Source organism: Microcaecilia unicolor, chromosome 4, assembly GCF_901765095.1.
Source record: "Microcaecilia unicolor chromosome 4, aMicUni1.1, whole genome shotgun sequence".
Lineage (NCBI taxonomy): Eukaryota > Metazoa > Chordata > Amphibia > Gymnophiona > Siphonopidae > Microcaecilia > Microcaecilia unicolor.
Genome location: NC_044034.1, coordinates 78,575,758 through 78,594,572, shown reverse-complemented (window position 1 = coordinate 78,594,572; position 18,815 = coordinate 78,575,758). Strand labels below are relative to the sequence as shown.

General features: G+C 46.4%; 1 protein-coding gene across 1 annotated transcript in view; it reads right to left on the bottom strand.

The window, feature by feature from the left end:
- The window catches only part of PDS5B (PDS5 cohesin associated factor B), a 536,259-nt gene that overhangs the window by 128,084 nt on the left and 389,360 nt on the right, over positions 1–18,815 (bottom strand). The window contains 1 exon segment of the mRNA XM_030200370.1: positions 10,508–10,666. Within this exon segment, the coding sequence (XP_030056230.1) occupies positions 10,508–10,666 (159 nt within the window).

Below are 18,815 nucleotides of genomic sequence, written 5' to 3'. Positions count from 1 at the left end.
CACGACGATCTATGTTTTGCCTCTCCTCCCTCAAGCCTCAGGGTGCCCTCCCGGCACACGCTTCAAGCCACCCTGGCGGTCTGGTGGATCTTCAGGGAAGGCAAGATCCCCAATCATTCCTGCCCGCTTAGTTGATCCTCCTGCTGTCGCATCGCTTTTAAAAAATGGCTGCCGAGACTTCCAGCGGCAACCTCTCGAGACTTCTGATGAAGTCTTGTGAGGCCGCCGCTGGAAATCTCAGCAGTAATTTTAAAGAAGATGCAGCAGCAGGCAGGAAAGACTGGGGATCTTTCCTGCCCCAAAGAATCCACTAGACCACCAGGGTGGCTTGAGGTATGTGCCGGGAGGGCACCCTGCGGCTCGTGGGAGAAGGGAGGAAGTGTAGAATATGTGGGATGGAGGAAGGGGAGGGTAACTTAAAAAAAAAAAAAGTAACATCTGTTTCCCCTTCACGCAGCCGGATCCCTGTGCACTCAAAACAAGCAAGCAAACAAACTTATGAGCTGTTGCATCCATATTTTCTTTTATTTTATTGTTGGTGGAATTTTTAATCTCACTTAGATTTTCAAACATGCCAGTTTGTGCATACAGATTGTACACAGAGGAAGTATAATAACAGAATAGCGTTTTATAGGTAGAGTACTAATGTGTTATAATTCGTAATCAGTGTGTCATTTGGAGGGGCTGGTTAAAGGAACACTCTAGTACTGTTATATTCGTGTACAGCTTTTTTTCCTCCTGGTAAAGGGCCTAAACAGACATCCATGTTATGAGAATCAGGTGCTCAACATTCAGAGTTTCTACTTACTTATTTATGGCATTTATATCCCACATTAAACATGAATTAGATTGAAACCTGGGAGCATTTAAAATCTATTTTTTTTTTCTGTGCCTACATCAAAAGAAAAAAAAAAAAAGATAGCATGTGGGACCTTGCTCCTTTTGCTTTGTGGAATGAAATGGTATATTATAAAAATGCACTTGCATTTTTTATTACTACTGTTTCACAGAGAAAGTATTGTATAATAAGGGAAGTGTTTTGTTTGTGAAGAACTGTCTAGAATCAGTCTAAATATGCCAACATTGTCCAGTTGAGCACACTACTAGCAGCCAAGTTCATAGAAAGTTAATAATGTTCAGTGAAAAATAAATCTGTTGGCTCAGGATGCTTGCTATGTGAATATTCAATCACTGTTTCATCATTGCTAACAAGCATTACGTATTAAGGGCATTTGTTTTAATTCATTTATCCAGTCCTTATATGCACATGGTTTGGCTTTTTGTTTTAATTTGCCAGAAATCTTTATTGATAGTTCAAACAAGTGGGCAAAACATACAACAAATCACTTACAGCATTATGCAATCTTGTCACATCCAATTGTCAAGTACATGCACAAAATAGAAGGGGGCACAAGGTACAACAAAAATGCCTTCCCCACAATCCAAACTAGCACATTGCTCAAACTTCTTGAGATTTTTGCTTTCCATTTTACTCCCTAAACAACTTGTAACAGTAACAAGTGACACATAACACCCCCCCCCCACCTGTCATTCTGTCATCCAGGTAAACAGACTAATAATTTCCCAGACCAAGGCCCTACAATTCTCAGACTATGCAATGTGAAATAAAAGGTTCCTATGTGGCTTCCCATTTATGTATTTGGTGCCGATGCTCTGCTAAGAGCCGCTCCATTTCACAAATATACCACAGTTTATTAAGCCACTTCGCCATTGGAGGCACTGAATTCTGCTTCCAATGCACAGCCACTATTACATGGCCGCACTCATTGCATACCTTACCAAAACAGCATTAGCAGGTGCTAGACCACCACATGTGGCCCATTGTGCCAGCTTCTCCACATCCCTTCCAACAAATACCCGACTATGCTGGGTAAATGCGCCGGAGTCGAGCAGGTGTTAGGTACCAGCGAAATAGTACTTTAACAGCATTTTCTCTAGGAGGCACATGAAGAGACACCTTCGTTGAGGCCCTTTCCATAGTCCACGTCATCCCTCAGCTCCAGTCCCAGCTCATGGCTCCAATGCCTCCTATGGAGGGTGTACACTGGAGATTTTGAGCAAATATGCTTTGAAAGACAGGTTATCAACCCTCTCATGGACCTGGAGTCCGCACATAAGTCTTCCAAGAAGGAGTCCTCCCTCATTACCAGCGAACAAATAGATTTCCTCCTCAGGAAGTGTGAAATCTGGAGATAAACAAACCTGTCGTGTGCAATACATGGATACTCCTCTTTCAAAAGGGAAAATGCTTGCAGAGACTCCTCCTCGAACATCTGACCCCAGGTCTTTAGGCCCTCCCTATACCATCTAGTGAACACACCCTGTACATTCCCCGGAGGGAAAAAAGGATTATAGGCTATAGGTGACAAATGAGACAGATTGCTCTCTGGGCATGCAAAAAATGTGTTCCAGTAATAAAAGGTAGTGTAAATCGATGGGCACACCCCTGATCCCAAAGACCTATGCTTTCGGGGAAGCCACACTAACGCCCCCCATTGGCCTGGTACCCAATGAGAATTGCTCCAAATGTACCCACAACTTGTGTGGCAATGCATGATAGCACTCTGTTGCTGCGCGCGCCTGAGCCGCCCTATAATACCAGTAAATATTTGGGATTCCCGTCCCGCTTTTTCCTCTGTCTTGGTATAAGAATGACCGAGGGAGTCGCGGGCGCTTTCCTGCCCAAATGAAACGCATCATGCGATCCTGAAGAGTAGATAGAGTCCTCCTTGGTATCTGCAGTGGGAGTACCTGGAACAAGTACAGGAGACGGGGTAATGTGTTCATTTTAATTGTGGCTATTCTACCAAACCAGGACAAGATCATGGCTTGCCTCTGTGGCACAAAACCCACCTGGTCTGGCTGTAAAAGAGTTGGTAAGATAGCTGATAAGCGATTTGCTAAAACCTTTGCTAAGATTTTAACATCAGCATTCAAAATGGATATAGGGCGATATGAGGCACATTCAGTATGATCTTTGTCTGGTTTTGGTATTACAGCAATCCAGGCCTCCATCATCGAGGGGGATAGTAGCCCTCCAGTTCTAATCTGATTAAGTAAATCTGTAAGCAGTGGCACAAGTTCTAAAGCAAATTTTTTATAGAACTCATTAGGAAGACAGTTACATGGTTTTGCTTTTTAAAATATTTTCTATGATAGCACTGTGCTTATTTCAATTAGGTTTTCTGTACAAGTTTTGCTTGATTTGTCTTTATTTGAAATTTAAAAAAAATTTAAATATCTTGTCAACAAGGAACAGGGCTAGGTGGGGGTAGGGGGCCCCACCAAACTGGTCTGCACAGGGGCCTGCAATTGCTAAGACCGGCCCTGAGGAGATATGTCAACCGAAGGAATAGTCATTCAGTTTTCTGCCAATTAACCTTATAACCAGACATTGAACAAAACTCTTTTATAATCTCTAAAATATATAGAATTGAAGGGATAGTAGTACATAGTAGAAGATGATACATACAAAAAAAAAGTTTAATTGCGGTGTTAGATAGATTTAAACCTTCTGTCTCAGGATTCTGCCCAATAGTCAAAGCTAAAGGTTCTATTGCAATATTAAAAAGAAGGGGAGGTAAAGGGCAACCCTGCCTAGTACATCTGGATATAGAGAAGTCTTCAGAAAATTAACTATTAGCTAGCCCTTAGAACAAAATATAATAAATGAATCATTTGCAAAAAAAAAAAAAAAAGGGGGGGGGGGGGGGGGGAACGATACCAAACCACTCAAGACTTTAAATATTGCCATTCCACAGAGTCAGGGGTTAGAGCTATTAAAGTATGAGAATACTTTGGGACTAAAGACAGAAAATTACAAAAAAGCCTGGCATTATCCTTTGTAGACCTATTCTTCATAAAATCATTTTGGTCAGAATGAATAGGAGTCCAAAACAGTCCAGTTGTACTTATTTTCACATAATTTTGCTATCCACATTAAAGATATGGGTCTATAATTTGTCACCAAAGCAGGATCCCTACCGGGTTTTGTCCAAACAACTATCCTTGCTTATGTAAAGGACCCCTTTACCATACTATCAGCAAGAAAAGAATTAAAAATTTTATGCAACAGTAGATTTTAGCCTGAAGAAAACATTTTTATAAAAACTCTGTACTGAAACCATCAGGTTCTGGTATCTTTTTAATTAAAGATTTTATTGCAGATTTTATCAACTTCTACACTCTCTTTGTGATTGTGATAATGTAAGATGTTTTAAACAATTAAGACAGAGATTGGCAGTAACTATTGGAGAAATATATGTTTTAGGTTACAAACACTGGGATTTACCTGCTAGTCAAATTTTGATGCATGAATTGGGATCGTGTCTGCAGCAAGTGATATTGGATATAGCAAGATTCAGTGCCATCCGAGTGCTATTAGATCTTGAGGACTCTTCAAGCAACATAGTATTTTGGAAAAACGTTTTGGCTGCAGCCTCTTGGATTTTAATATTTTGATTTTGAACACTTGTCACTCGTCACCGAGCATTTGTTTATAATCTGAGCACATATTTGTCTCTGGTGGTCTCTTCAGCGACATCTACAAAGAAGTTAAGGCAACTATCTTGTTGGGCAGACTGGATGGACCATACATGTCTTTATCTGCCATCATTTACTATATTACTATGTAACTAGGAGCAGTTCAATCAGTTAAGTAGTGTTTCATAAAAAACCTTTGCATACATAAGATCAATTGTAGTTGGTGTTCCCATTTGGATTTTGTGACACGGTCTTGAGGAACTACACACTGGACTGAGTTAGGAACAGTCCCCAACACTTTGGCGCACTACAAACATTTGCAGATAAGTAACCAATTTTTGTGGTGGTTTATAAGACTTTTTGCTTTAAAGTGGAGGACAGCATCTTCTGCCACTAGTTACATTTCCTTTGATGGTCTTTTACCAGAGCAATAAAGTAATGATCCATTATAGGATTAATATTCGATTATGATATCATTTATTTAGATACTAGTAAAAAAGGCCCGTTCCTGATCGAAATGAAACAGGCGCTAGCAAGGTTGTCCCCGGAGTGAGGGTCCTCCCTCCCTTGCTCCTTGCCCCCCCCCAGTTTCAGGGGTCGGGCACCCCCCCCCCCCCAGTTTCAGGGGCCAGCCTCCCTCCCTTCCCCCCTCCCAGTTTCAGGGTCTCCGTTTCTCCCTCCCTCCCTCCCTGGACACGCACCTTCCGATTTGAAGCTGTTGTGGAGAGCAGTTGTATGTGGCATCAATTGTCCTGCGTGGAGGACGCAGTGCTGTATTGTGAGGAGAGTTGCTGTTTCCGGCAGTGCTGTGTTCTGAGCAGAGTTCGTGTTTTCGGCATGGCAGGCAAGCGGGAGGTTGTGAAGGAGAGAGGCGGCAGATGCGCTGAACGCAACCACCGTCTCCGTTCTTCAAAGGGTTGCTGCCTTCATGTTCCACCACCTTCTGCTGTGGGATGCGGTCGGGCGGGTTGCAGCCGTCATGTTGCAGCCCCCTCAGGCAGGAGGTTGTGAAGGAGAGAGGCGGCAGATGCGCTGAACGCAACCGCCCTCTCCATTTTTCAATGGGTTGGTGCATTGATGTTCCACCACCTACTGGTGTGGGATGCGGTCGCGCGGGTTGCCGGCGTCATGTTCGAGCACCCTGTGCTCCGCTCAGCTGTCGGCGTTTCGAGGAGTGCGAGCTGCGGTCGCATTTTCTGGAGCAGTGCTCCGCCCTCGTCGTCATGACATAGTGACGCGAGGGCGGGGCACACAGTAATGGGGAAAATGGATAGACCTTTACAGCGCCTCACACTTCCGGTTGACAGTAATGGGCCAAAATGGATATCTCTGTCGCCTCACACTTCCGGTTGAGGCTTCATTTAGAATGTTGGGGTTGCGAATTATGTCCGGAAGGGGCGTGGCTGGGAGCGGGTATATGAGTGACAGTGAGTGATGCATAAGTGAGAGTGAGTGTTGCTGACAGCCTAGCCTTCAGTGTTTCCCTCCCACAGAGTGAGCTTCAGAATGTTACAGGTGAGAATTATTAATATAGATGGTCATTCTATCATCAGTTCAATACATCTGCTGAGTGACACATAATTGATGTACTGTCAGCCACCTTTGGTGTGAATCTGTATTTGATTTTCCTTGGTTTATTAGTAATTGGTTAGGGGAGTATACTGAAAGTCTCCTATGATTGAGAACGCCAAAGTGCAATGATGGTTCTCTACTCAGCCAGTCACTATTTATGACTGATTTGTGAACTGAGCACTTTTCAAATCTAAAAGAAAAATTTCTTGGTCATTATTTGTTAAAAAATTCAAAAATTACACATCTTTTTTAGTACTAGTATACACTTTAATTTTATTTAAAGGGGTATGCATACAGTCAACAATTTAGTTTATACCTTATGATTGTGATCCTTAATTAAGAGGTATAATTGTAAATTTATATATTCCCTATTTCTCTATATTTTGTATTAAATTTTAACTGCCACACCCTCGACCATTCTTCTAACGTTTGGAGATCCCTTATCATTTCTACTCCCTCCAGGGTATCCACTCTATTGGCTATCTTTGTGTCATCCTCAAAAAGGCAAGCCTTTCCTTCCGACCTTTCAGCAATATCTCTCAAAAATATATTAAACAGAATAGGCCCCAACACCGACCACCAATGAACTCCACAGCTCACCTTCCTTTCCTCCGAGCGGATTCCATTTACCACTACCCTCTGCTACCTGTCGGTCAACCAATTTCTTATCCAGTTCACCACTTTCAGTCCTAAGTTGTGCCCTTTCAGCTTATTCACGAATCTTCTGTGGGGGACCATATCAAAGGCTTTGCTGAAATCCAAGTAGATTACATCTAGCGCACGTCCTTCATCCAGTTCTTTGGTCACTCAAAGAAGTCAATGAGATTCATTTGGCAGCATTTTCCTTTGGTAAAGTCATGTTGCCTCGGGTCCTGTAACTCGTTGGCTTCTAGAAAGTTAACTCTCTCTTCTTTCAGCAGCGTCTCCATTATTTTTCCTACCACCGACGTGAGACTAACCAGTCTGTAGTTTCCCACTTCTTCCCTGTCTCTACTTTTGTGAAGAGGGACCACATCCGCTCGTCTCCAATCCCGCGGAATCTCTCCAGTCTCTAAAGATCTATTAAATAAATCTTTAAGAGGTCCCGCCAGGACCTCCTTGAGCTCCCTCAGTATCCTGGGATGTATCCCATCCAGCCTCATAGCTTTGCCCACCTTCAGATTCTCCAACTGTTTATAAACTCTTTCTTCTGTAACCGGCGCAGTATCCACTCCATTCCCAGATATACTCTTGGCAGCCAACCACGGTCCTTCACCAGGATTTTCCTCCGTGAATACCGAAGAGAAGTAATTGTTTAGCACATTCGTTTTATCCTCCTCACTCTCCACATAACCATTCTCATCTTTCAGTCATGCAATTCCATTCCTATCTTTTCTCCTTTCTCCAATATATCTGAAAAAGGTCTTGTCACCTCTCTTTACATCTTTAGCCATTTTTTTCTTCCGCTTGTGCTTTCGCTAGCCGTATTTCCCTCTTCACTTCTTTAAGTTTAATCTGATAATCTTCTCCATGATCCTCTTGTTGCATTCTTTTGCTCTTGTTTTTTCAGCTACTTGTTTGGAGAACCATATAGGTTTCCTGTTTCTCTTGGTTTTGTTTACTTTCCATGCGTAAAGATCAGTCGCCATATTTATAGCAGCCTTTAGCTTTGACCACCAGTTTTCCACTTCTCCTATGCCTTCCCACTCCAACAGCTCCATCTTATCAAAATCAGTACATCTAAAATCCAGTACTTAAGTTTTGTGCGCCACACTCCGCATTTGCCCTTATATCAAACCATATGGTGTTATGATCATATAAGATAGGTGGACACCCACCCGGATATTGGAAACACTTTCTCCATTCGTGAGCACGAGATTCAGCATCGACCTTTCCCTCATGGGTTCTGTCACCATTTGTCTGAGCAAGGCACTTTGACAGGCGTCCAGAACCTCCCTACTGCTTTCCAATTCCGCAGACGAGATGTTCCAATCCACATCAGACAAGTTGAAATCTCCCAACAGTAGCACCTCCCCTTTCATACCAATCTTTTGAATATCCTCTATCAGATCCTTGTCTAGCTTCTCTATTTGTGCCGGAGGTCTGTAGATAACCCCTGTGTGGATACAGATTCCATCTTCTCTTTCCAGGATGATCCATAAAGCTTCTTCCTCTCCCCAGGTCCCCCGCATTTCAGCCGCTCTGATATTGTCTCTCACATACAGCGTCACTCCTCCACCCCTTCGGCCCTCTCTATCTTTCCTAAAAAGATTATAGCCCAGTACAGTCACATCCCATTCATGGGAAACATTGAACCACGTCTCTGTAATAGCAACAATCCACAACTTTGACCACGAGCGTAATATGTAAATTCTTATATACAGACACCAAATTGACATATAAAGATGCATCCTGTTTTGATATGAAAATTATTACTGTTAAGTTACTACTGCATCACTGGAAAAGGTCTGCACCTCCAGAGATAATTATATGATGGAAATATGTTATGTTTATACAGAACATATGATCCAGCAGTAATGGAGAATTACGTTTAAAGGGGAAAAGATTTATCAGATGGAAATGCTTAGACAACTATGTTACACAATACCACCAAATTTCTGTTCATGGTATTTGCTTCCTAGTACAGCTTGCTTTCTTCCTTAGGTTCTGAACAGTTTGTATTAATGTATTAAGACATAAGAACAAAAAGATATACATGTTTATTTATAAAGTTATATTTTTACACTTAAAATTATTAAAAACAAAAATGATGATCTGATTCTTTATTCTTCATTTATGCATTTAAACTTTTCTCAATGTGGCCCACAAAAACAGAACAAAATATTATTTCAGCCCTTTGAAAGAAACAGGTGGCACATCTCTCAGGTAAACAGTTCAAAAGGAGGAGAGAGATCTTCTTGGAATATATTAAATACCCGACACAAATGGAGAAAAGGATCTGGCTAGATATCAGCCAGATTGTGTCTAACAGGTTAAGCAGTTAAATGAAGGAGAACTGCCATTTCATGGTGTTAAATTAGAAAATCCAGACATGAGAATCAGCAATAAGAGTAATCATATGTTTTAAGTATACCCATCTGTATCTGGCAACTAACAACCTATTTAGAAAGGAAGCAGTTCTTCTAGCTCTCATTTTAGTACATAAAACAGAACCTATGTCTAACACAGTTACCTGGTTAACAATGATCATATCAGGTTTGTCATCAAGAGAATTCAAACTGTTTATCTGAATTTATGAAAAGAAAGCGGAAGTCTAAAATCTAAAAGCAAAGATGCCTTTGTACATCCTTATATCTTCATATTACAACCTGCTTAATTTTCTAATAGATTATAAACTTTCAAGTTAAAGTTAATTTAGCCCTAATCAGTTTTAAGCTCTGCCCTTTGTACCATACTTCTAAGCAGGACACATAGGGCTCCTTTTACAAAGCAGCACAACTGATTAACGGCACGCTGAATGCAAAGAAGCCCATGGGAACTGAATGGGCTTCTTCGCATTCAGTGCGCTGCTAATCAATAGTGCTGCTTTGTAAAAGAAGCCCTTAAAATATCCACCTGTGTTGTCAAACCCTTTTTTGCAGTGAAAAATCCCTTATAAACTTTTTTTTTAAACTCTCCCAATCTACCAATATCACAAAGGTCTTACCAAAGCCTTCTACATATGGTATTACCACATCCTGTTCATGCATGTTTATTAATCTTTCTGGCATCCCATAATATTTGAAACTCTTAACAAAGGCTCACACTCCCCATTTAACTGTAATGTGGAACCCCCACTCAGTTAACAGCTTAATCCAGTATTTTTAAAAGTGGAGAAAAAAAGCTTCAGAGTCGCCACCCAGCCAGTCCAACTTAAGCAGACTAACACTTGAGCTCGGCGTGCCATCATATAGCTTCAAAAAAAACTCCACTCCTACGTGTGTGTTAAATCTCAAAATCCACTCTGTGCATTGCTGTCTACTTTGTATATCCACTATAACTTATGTCAATGTACTGTATACTACCACTAGTAGTATACAGTACATTGACATGTTATAGTGGACACACAAAGTAGACAGCAATGCACACAGTGGATTTTGAGATTTAACACACACGTAGGAGTGGAGGTTTTTTTGAAACTATATGATGGCACGCCGAGCTCAAGTCTAATAGTCTGCTTAGTTGGACTGGCTGGGTGGCGACTCTGAAGCTTTTTTTTCTCCACTTTTAAAAATACTGGATTAAGCTGTTAACTGAGTGAGGGTTCCACATTACAATTACACGGGGAGTGTGAGCCTGTGTTAAGAGTTTCATTGATTACATTGAGTTTGTGTGTATTAATATCCCATAATATTTGACATTTCTATTCCCATTTTGGTTTTATATTTTCTTTAGTTCTGGATATATGCTCAAAAACAGACCCACAAAGACAGTGAAATAAAATGAGACTTACCCTGTCATTCATTAGCAAATCTTTAACAATAAAAGTGGCTACTAAGGACTTCAAGGGAGCAGCAAACTGATCAGGTGCTAGCAGAGCTATGTGGCCAATAGACACCAAAGGTGTAATGAGCTGTTCAAGGTTGCTTGGATCCAAACTCTTATGAAGTGGCTAGAACAAAAACATTGGATTTACTCAGCAGATATACTGCATTTTAATAGCCAAACAAGTATGACGGATACTTCTATATATCAGCATTTAGGAAAAACAAATGGGAATGGAGGTATGTATCCTTCAACAAATTAGTTTTCCTAAGACAATATAACACACATAGAGGGGCATAATCGAATGCAAACGCCTATGTGTAAAAACGTCCATCACCGAGAATGGGTCCGTGAAGGGGCAGGCCGAACCGTATTTTCGAAAAAGATGGACGTTTATCTATAGTTTCGAAAATATGCTTTGTGCCGGCCAAATGCATTGGATGTGGGCGTTTTTTTAAGCTGGGCGTTTTCGTTTTTCAGCAATAATCGAAACCGCTGCCGGCCATCTCAAAAACGGACCTAATCCAAGGCATTTGGTCGTGGGAGGGGCCAGCATTCGTAGTGCACTAGTCCCCCTGAGATGCATCTATGCCAGCCTCAAATATCATACCTAGCTCCATGACAGCAGTATGCAGGTCCCCGGAGCAATTTTAGTTTAGTTGGTGCTGCGCGGAACCCATACAGAGAGCAAAAATCGGAAGAAAAAAAAAAACAAACATGCAAGTGCAGTCAGGGACGTCCAAATTAAAACAATAGTAATAGGGGGATTCAAATCAGCCACCTTCTGATTACAAGACCTGTGCTCTAACCACTGCATCACTTATTCAGTTGTTTAGACGCCCTTCCCTTTCCATTAAGTCCCTCCAAGTTTCTGTCAGCCAATCACAGCTCGTTTAGCTGACATCGGTGTCAGCTAAACGAGCTGTGATTGGCTGACAGAAACTTGGAGGGACTTAATGGAAAGGGAAGGGCGTCTAAACAACTGAATAAGTGATGCAGTGGTTAGAGCACAGGTCTTGTAATCAGAAGGTGGCTGATTTGAATCCCCCTATTACTATTGTTTTAATTTGGACGTCCCTGACTGCACTTGCATGTTTGTTTTTTTTTCTTCCGATTTTTGCTCTCTGTATGGGTTCCGCGCAGCACCAACTAAACTAAAATTGCTCTGGGGACCTGCATACTGCTGTCATGGAGCTAGGTATTATGTTTGAGGCTGGCGTAGAGGCTGGAAATAATATTTAAAGATTTTGTTTTTTTAGGGTGGGAGGGGGTTAGTGACCACTGGGGGAGACAGGGGAGATCATTCCCAATTCCCTCCGGTGGTCATCTGGTCATTTATGGCACTTTTTTGGGACCTGTTCGTGATAAAACAGGGTCCAGAAAAAGTGACCTAAATTCTCGCTAAAAACGCCTTTCTTTTTTCCATTATCGGTCGAGCGCGCCCATCTCTCGGCCGATAACCACGCCCCAGTCCCGCCTTCACCATGCCTCCGACACGCCCCCATCAACTTTATTCGTTCCCGCGACGGAGTGCAGTTGAAGACGCCCAAAATCGGCTTTCGATTATACCGATTTGGGCGCTTTTGCAAGAAAAACGCCCATCTCCCGATTTAGGTCGAAATATGGGTGTTTTTCTATTTCGAAAATAAGCTGGATTGTGATCACCATTTTAAGCAGTAAAAAGTGAATTATGACATTACAGAAAAATGTGTGTGTTAACTGTTACCTTTCTATAAAACCTAAATGCAGAGTTGAAATTTCCTTGGCATGGTAGAAAAAGTGGTGCTTTTTACCTGTAAACAGTTCTGCTTCAACAGCATATAAATCAAACATACAAACGACATCATCTGACTCTGCAAATCCAGATAGTTTTCTTAGAGCTCAGAAAAAAAAACTGTAAACATACAGAAAGCTTTTCTAATACATTTAATTTCCTGCACAACTGCAACCTTTTGAGAAACTTTAGTCTAATGCAGATCTTAGAAGTGAATACCTCAGTAACATGGGCATGTATGTGCGCCAGATTCTGAATTTTAGTTACTTGAATTCTGCTCACACCTTTGCAACCTTTTCAGAAACTTTAGTCTAATGCAGATTTTAGATGAAATTAACACCCATAATGCAGACCTTAGAAGACATGAACACCCCAGGAACATGTACTTGTGCTGGATTTTGTATTTCATTTATTTGAATTTCTCACACCTTTTCATAAGTAGCTCAAGGTGAGTTACCTTCAGGTACAGCGAATGATACATACCTGTAGCAGGTGTTCTCCGAGGACAGCAGGCTGATTGTTCTCACGACTGGGTTGACGTCCACGGCAGCCCCCACCAACCGGAAGAAAACTTCGCGGGCGGTCCCGCACGCAGGGCACGCACCACTGCGCATGCGCGGGCCGTCTTCCCGCCCGTGCGCGACCGTTCCCGCTCAGTTGAAAGACAAGCAAAGGATATGAAGTAAAAACGCAACTCCAAAAGGGAGGAGGGAGGGTAGGTGAGAACAATCTAGCCTGCTGTCCTCGGAGAAACACCTGCTACAGGTATGTATCATTCACTTTCTCCGAGGACAAGCAGGCTGCTTGTTCTCACGACCTGGGTATCCCTAGCTCTCAGGCTCACTCAAAACAAGAACCCAGGTCAATTAACTCGCAACAACTAACTGAGAGTGCAGCCTGAACAGAATAAATCGGGTCCTGGAGGGTGGAGTTGGATTCAAACCCCCAAACAGATTCTGCAGCACCGACTGCCCGACCCGACTGTCGCGTCGGTATCCTGCTGAAGGTAGTAATGTGATGGAATGGTGGGACAGATGAACCACGTCGCAGCCTTGCAAATCTCTTCAATAGTGGCTGACTTCAAGTGGGCCACTGACGCTCGCCACTGGCTCTACACCACTATGAGCCGTGACATGACCCTCACGAGCCAGCCCAGCCTGGGAGTAAGTGAAGGAAATGCAATCTGCTAGCCAATTGGGGGTTTGGTGCGTTTCCCGACAGCGACCCCCTTCCTATTGGGGTCGATAGAAATAAACAATTGGGCGGACTGTCTGAGGGGCTGCGTCTGCTCCAGATAGAAGGCCAACGCTCGCTTGCAGTCCAATGTGTGCAAACTGACGTTCAGCAGGGCGGGTATGCAGTCCTGGGAAAGAATGTTCGCAAGACCATTGACTGGTTAAGATGGAACTCCGACACACACTTTGGCAGGAACTTAGGGGAGTGCGGAGTACTTACTCGTTTATAGATGGAAAGTTTGGTATAAGGAGCATGAGCTACCAGGGCTTGAAGCTCACTGACTCTACGAGCTGAAGTAACTGCCACCAAGAAAATGACCTTCCAGGTCAAGTACTTCAGATGGCATGAATTCAGTGGCACAAAAAGGAGGTTTCACTCAGCTGGGTGAGGACGACGGTGAGATCCCATGACACTGCAGGCGGCTTGACAGGGGGCCTCGACAAAAGCAAGCCTCTCATGTAACTCGAACGACTAAGGCTCTTCAGAGATGGCTTTACCCTCTACACGATAATGGTAAGCACTAATCGCACTAAGGTGATTCCTTACTGAGTTGGTCTTGAGACCAGACTCTGATAAGTGCAGAAGGTATTCAAGCAGGTTCTGTACAGGGCAAGAACGAGGTTCTAGGGCCTTGCTCTCACACCAGATGACAAACCTCCTCCACTTGAAAAAGTAACTCCTTTTAGTGGAATCCTTTCTAGAGGCAAGCAAGACACGGGAGACATCTCAGACAAACCCAACGAAGCAAAATCTACGCCCTCAACATCCAGGCCGTGAGAGCCAGAGACTGAAGGTTGGGGTGCAGAATCGCTCCGTTGTTTCTGCGAAATGAGAGTCGGAAAACACTCAATCTCCACGGTTCTTCGGAAGACAACTCCAGAAGTAGAGGGAACCAAATCTGACGGGGCCAAAACGGCGCTATCAGAATCATGGTGCCGTGGTCTTGCTTGAGCTTCAGCAAGGTCTTCCCCACCAAGGGTATGGGAGGATAAGCATACAGGAGGCCGTTCCCCCAATGGAGGAGAAAGGCATCCGACGCCAGTCAGCCGTGTGCCTGTAGTCTGGAACAGAACAGAGGCAGCTTGTGGATGGTCTGAGAGGCGAAAAGGTCCACCGAGGGGGTGCCCTACTCTCGGAAGACCTTGCGTACCACTCTGGAATGGAGCGACCACTCGTGCGGTTGCATGACTCTGCTCAGCCTGTCGGCCAGACTGTTGTTTACGCCTGCCAGGTATGTGGCCTGGAGAAGCATGCCGAACTGGCAAGCCCAATGCCACATCCTGACGGCTTCCTGACACAAGAAGGCGAGATCCGGTGCCACCCTGCTGTTGATGTAGACATAGTAACCTGATTGTCTGTCCGAATTTGGATGATTTGGTAGGATAGCCGATCCCTGAAGGCCTTCAGTGCGTTCCAGACCGCTCGGAGCTCCAGGAGGTTGATCTGAAGATCTTGTTCCTGGAGGGACCACACCCCTTGTGTGTGCAGCCATCGACATGAGCTCCCCACCCCAGGCGAGAGGCATCCGTCGTCATCACTTCGTGGGCTGCGGAATTTGGAATGGATGTCCCAGGGTCAAATTGTTCCGAATTGTCCACCAGTGCAGCGAATGCGGCAAACTGACGGACAGGCGGATGGATGTCATCTTCTAGATTCCCGGTGGCATGGCCACCACTGGGAAGCTAGGGTCCATTGAGCAGATCTCATGTGAAGATGAGCCATGGGAGTCACATGGACCGTAGAGGCCATATGGCCCAGGAGTCTCAACATCTGCAGAGCTGTGATCTGCTGAGACGCTCTGGTCCTGGGAAGCGAGAGACAGAAGATTCTGAGCTCTCGCCCTCGGGAAGATAGGCCTGAGCCATCTGAGAATTCAGCAGAGCTCCTATGATTCCAGAGATTGGACTGGGTGGAGATGGGACTTCTGGAGCTGCTGGGGTTTGGGATAAATTACCCGAAGTTGAATAGTGCACTGCATGGACCAACGAGCTCCTGCCTCTGAGGTGCTCTTGACCAGCCAATCGTCGAGATACGAGAACACGTGCCCCCCAGCTTGCGTAGATACGCTGCAATCACCACGAGACACTACGTGAACACCCGTGGTGCAGATGCAAGGCCCAAAGGGCAGCACCACAATACTGAAGTGCCGTGACCCCAGACGGAATCGGAGATACTGTCTGTGAGCTGGCAGAGTATCGGGATGTGAATGTAAGCGTCCTTTAACTCCAGGGAACATAGCCATATCGTCTTTCTGAATCATGGGTAGAAGGGTGCCCAAGGAAAGCATCCTGAACTTTTCTCAGACCAGATATTTGCTCAGGACCTCTCAGGTCTAGGATGGGGCGCATCCCCCCTGTTTTCTTTTCCTCAAGGAAGTACTGGAATGGAATCCCTGCCCTTCCTGCCCAGGTGGCACGTGCTCGACCGCATTGGCGCTGAGAAGGGCGGAGAGTTCCTCTGCAAGTACCTGTTTGTGATGGGAGCTGAAGGATTGGGCTCCCGGTGGACAATTTGGCGGAGTGGAGACCAAATTCAGGGTGTATCCGCACCGCACTATTTGGAGAACCCACTGGTCGGAGGTTACGAGAGGCCACCTTTGGTGAAAAACTTTCAACCTCCCCCCGACTGGCAGGTCGTCCGGTACAGAGACTTTGATGGCGGCTATGTTCCCATGGATGCAGTCAAAAGCCTGTCCCCTGCTTTTGCTGTGGAGGCGCAGGGGGCTGCTTAGGAGCACGCTGTTGACGGGAACAAACGCGCTGGGACTGTCCCTGTGCCTGACGAGGCCTTCGGGCCGGCTGGGTGTACCTACGCTTGCTGTAGGCGTAGGGTGCAGCCTGCCGAGTCCGGGAAAAACGTCCACCTGTAGAGATGGATGCTGAAGGCACCCGGTGGGAGAGCTTGTCGAGAGCGGTTTCCCGCTGGTGCAGTTGATCCATCAACTGCTCGACCTTCTCGCCGAAAACGTTATCCCCCCGGCAAGGGACATTCGCCAGTCGCTGCTGGGTGCGGCTGTCCAGGTCAAAGGCACGCAGCCATGAGAGTCTGCGCATCACTATACCTTGGGCCGCAGCTCGAGATGCCACATCACAGGTGTCGTACATACCCTGACAGGAACTTTCTGCATGCCTTCAGCTGCCTGACCACCTCCTGAAAAGGCCTGGACTGCTCCGGGGGGAGCTTGCGACCAGGTCCGCCAGTTGCCCTCACATTGTTCCGCATGTGAATGCTCGTGTAGAGCTGGTATGATTGGATGTGGGTCACGCGCATGGAAGATTGGTAGTCCTTCCTTCTAAATGAGTCCAGAGTGCGAGACTCCCGCCCAGGGGGCACGAGGGTGGTATCTCTCGAACTCCATGCTCTCTTGAGAGCAGAGTCCACGACCGCCGAGTCATGAGGCAATTGAGGCCGCATCAACTCTGGGTCTGAGTGGATCCTGTATGGGACTCCGCTTTCTTGGGATGGTGGGATTAGATAGTGGCTTCAGCCAGTTCGAAGTAGTGTCTCCTTAAGGACATTGTGCAACGGCACCGTGGAAGACTCTCTAGGTGGTGATGGATAGTCGAGGACTTCGAGCATCTCCGCCCTCGGCTCATCCACAGTAACCACGGGAAAGGGAATGCAGATAGACATATCCCTGACAAAAGAGGCAAAGGAGAGGCTCTCAGGAGGCGAGAGCTTCCTCTCGGTGAAGGTGTAGGGTCAGAGGGAAGGCCCACAGACTCCTCTGAGGAGAAATATCTGGGGTCCTCCTCCTCCCCCCCCCCCCCCCCCCACGAGGCCTCCTCCTCCTCGGTGTCGGACATGAGCTCTCTCAGCTCAGACCTCAACCGGGCCCGTCTCGGCTGTGAGGAACCACGTCCTCGATGATGGTGCCAAGCGGTGGACTCCCGCGCCAGCAGGGACGAAGCTTCCCCCATTGACGTCGACGGAGACTCCACCTGCGTGGCGGTCGACACCGGTGCCGCAAGCGGCGTCGGAGGCCTCAGCATCGGGCCAGAGCACACCAGCACCTCCATCAACGGCGCCGGGGGCGCAAGCACTCCCGGTACCGGCAGAGCCTGGCGCATCAGCCCTTCCAGGATTCCAGGAAGGGTGGCTCGGAGGCACTCGTCAAGGCCCGCTGTCGGGAAAGGCAGGGGGGCCGGTGTGGGTGCCGGTGCCGGAAGCTGCTCGGGTCCAGGAGACGGTACCGAAGTACCCGCGGACTGACGCAGAGACACCTCTTCAATCGAGGGGGAACGCTCCTCCCGGCACTGCCGCTTCCTGGGCGTCGAGTCGTCCCTCAAAGTACCGGAGCTGGCAGTCCCGTGCGCCGTGGGCTACCAATGACGGTGCTTCTTTGCTTTCTTTCGATGCCCGTCATCGGCGCTCGGCGGAAGAGACGAGGAGGAGGTGGAACCCCCCCCCCCGGCCTCGAGGAATCGGATCCGACAGGGTTCGGTCCCGATGGCCCTGGGCAGAGGGAGTGGCCGGGGCAGACTGCCCGCGCGGCCGCTCACCCCCGCCGTCACTGGCAGGCCGGCGAGCCAAAGGTACCTGTACTCCTGGGGTCGGTGCCAGAGTCGGCGCTGATTTCGTCGACATCAGTACCGAAGACCCGGCCATCGACACCGATGCCGTCGAAGTAGACGTTGAGGGCCGGCGCAAGTTCCAAAAGACAGTCCCGTAGAACTTGACTCGCCACCTTTGTCCGCTTCTTAAGCCGAGGACACAAGGTGCACGTCTTGGAATTATGCTCCGGGCCGAGGCACTGGAGACACCAAGTGTGGGTATCGGTCTGCGAGATCTGCTGGCCGCACCGACTACACTTTTTGAATCCGCTCGGGACCTTTGAGGACATCGACAGAAAACTCGCGTCGGCGAGGTCAAAATAGTCGATGGTGGCGGTGAAAAGCACACCCGAAAAAGAAACGACCGCGCGGCCACAAGACCGCGACGAAGCGCCCTCGCGGCTAAGAACGACGAGGACAACTCTTTTTTTTTCGAAGAAAAAAACGCGTACGCAAAACAAAGAAAAACCGCGGCTAGGCCGCAATCCAGTTTCCGGGGCTGACAAAGAGAGGGACGGGTAACACATCTCTCTCCAGCGCGGAATAGAAAAAAACTGAGCGGGAACGGTCGCGCACGGGTGGGAAGACGGCCGCGCATGCGCGGTGGGCGTGCCCTGCGTGCGGGACCGCCCGCGAAGTTTTCTTCCGGTTGGTGGGGGCTGCCGTGGATGTCACCCAGTCGTGAGAACAAGCAGCCTGCTTGTCCTCGGAGA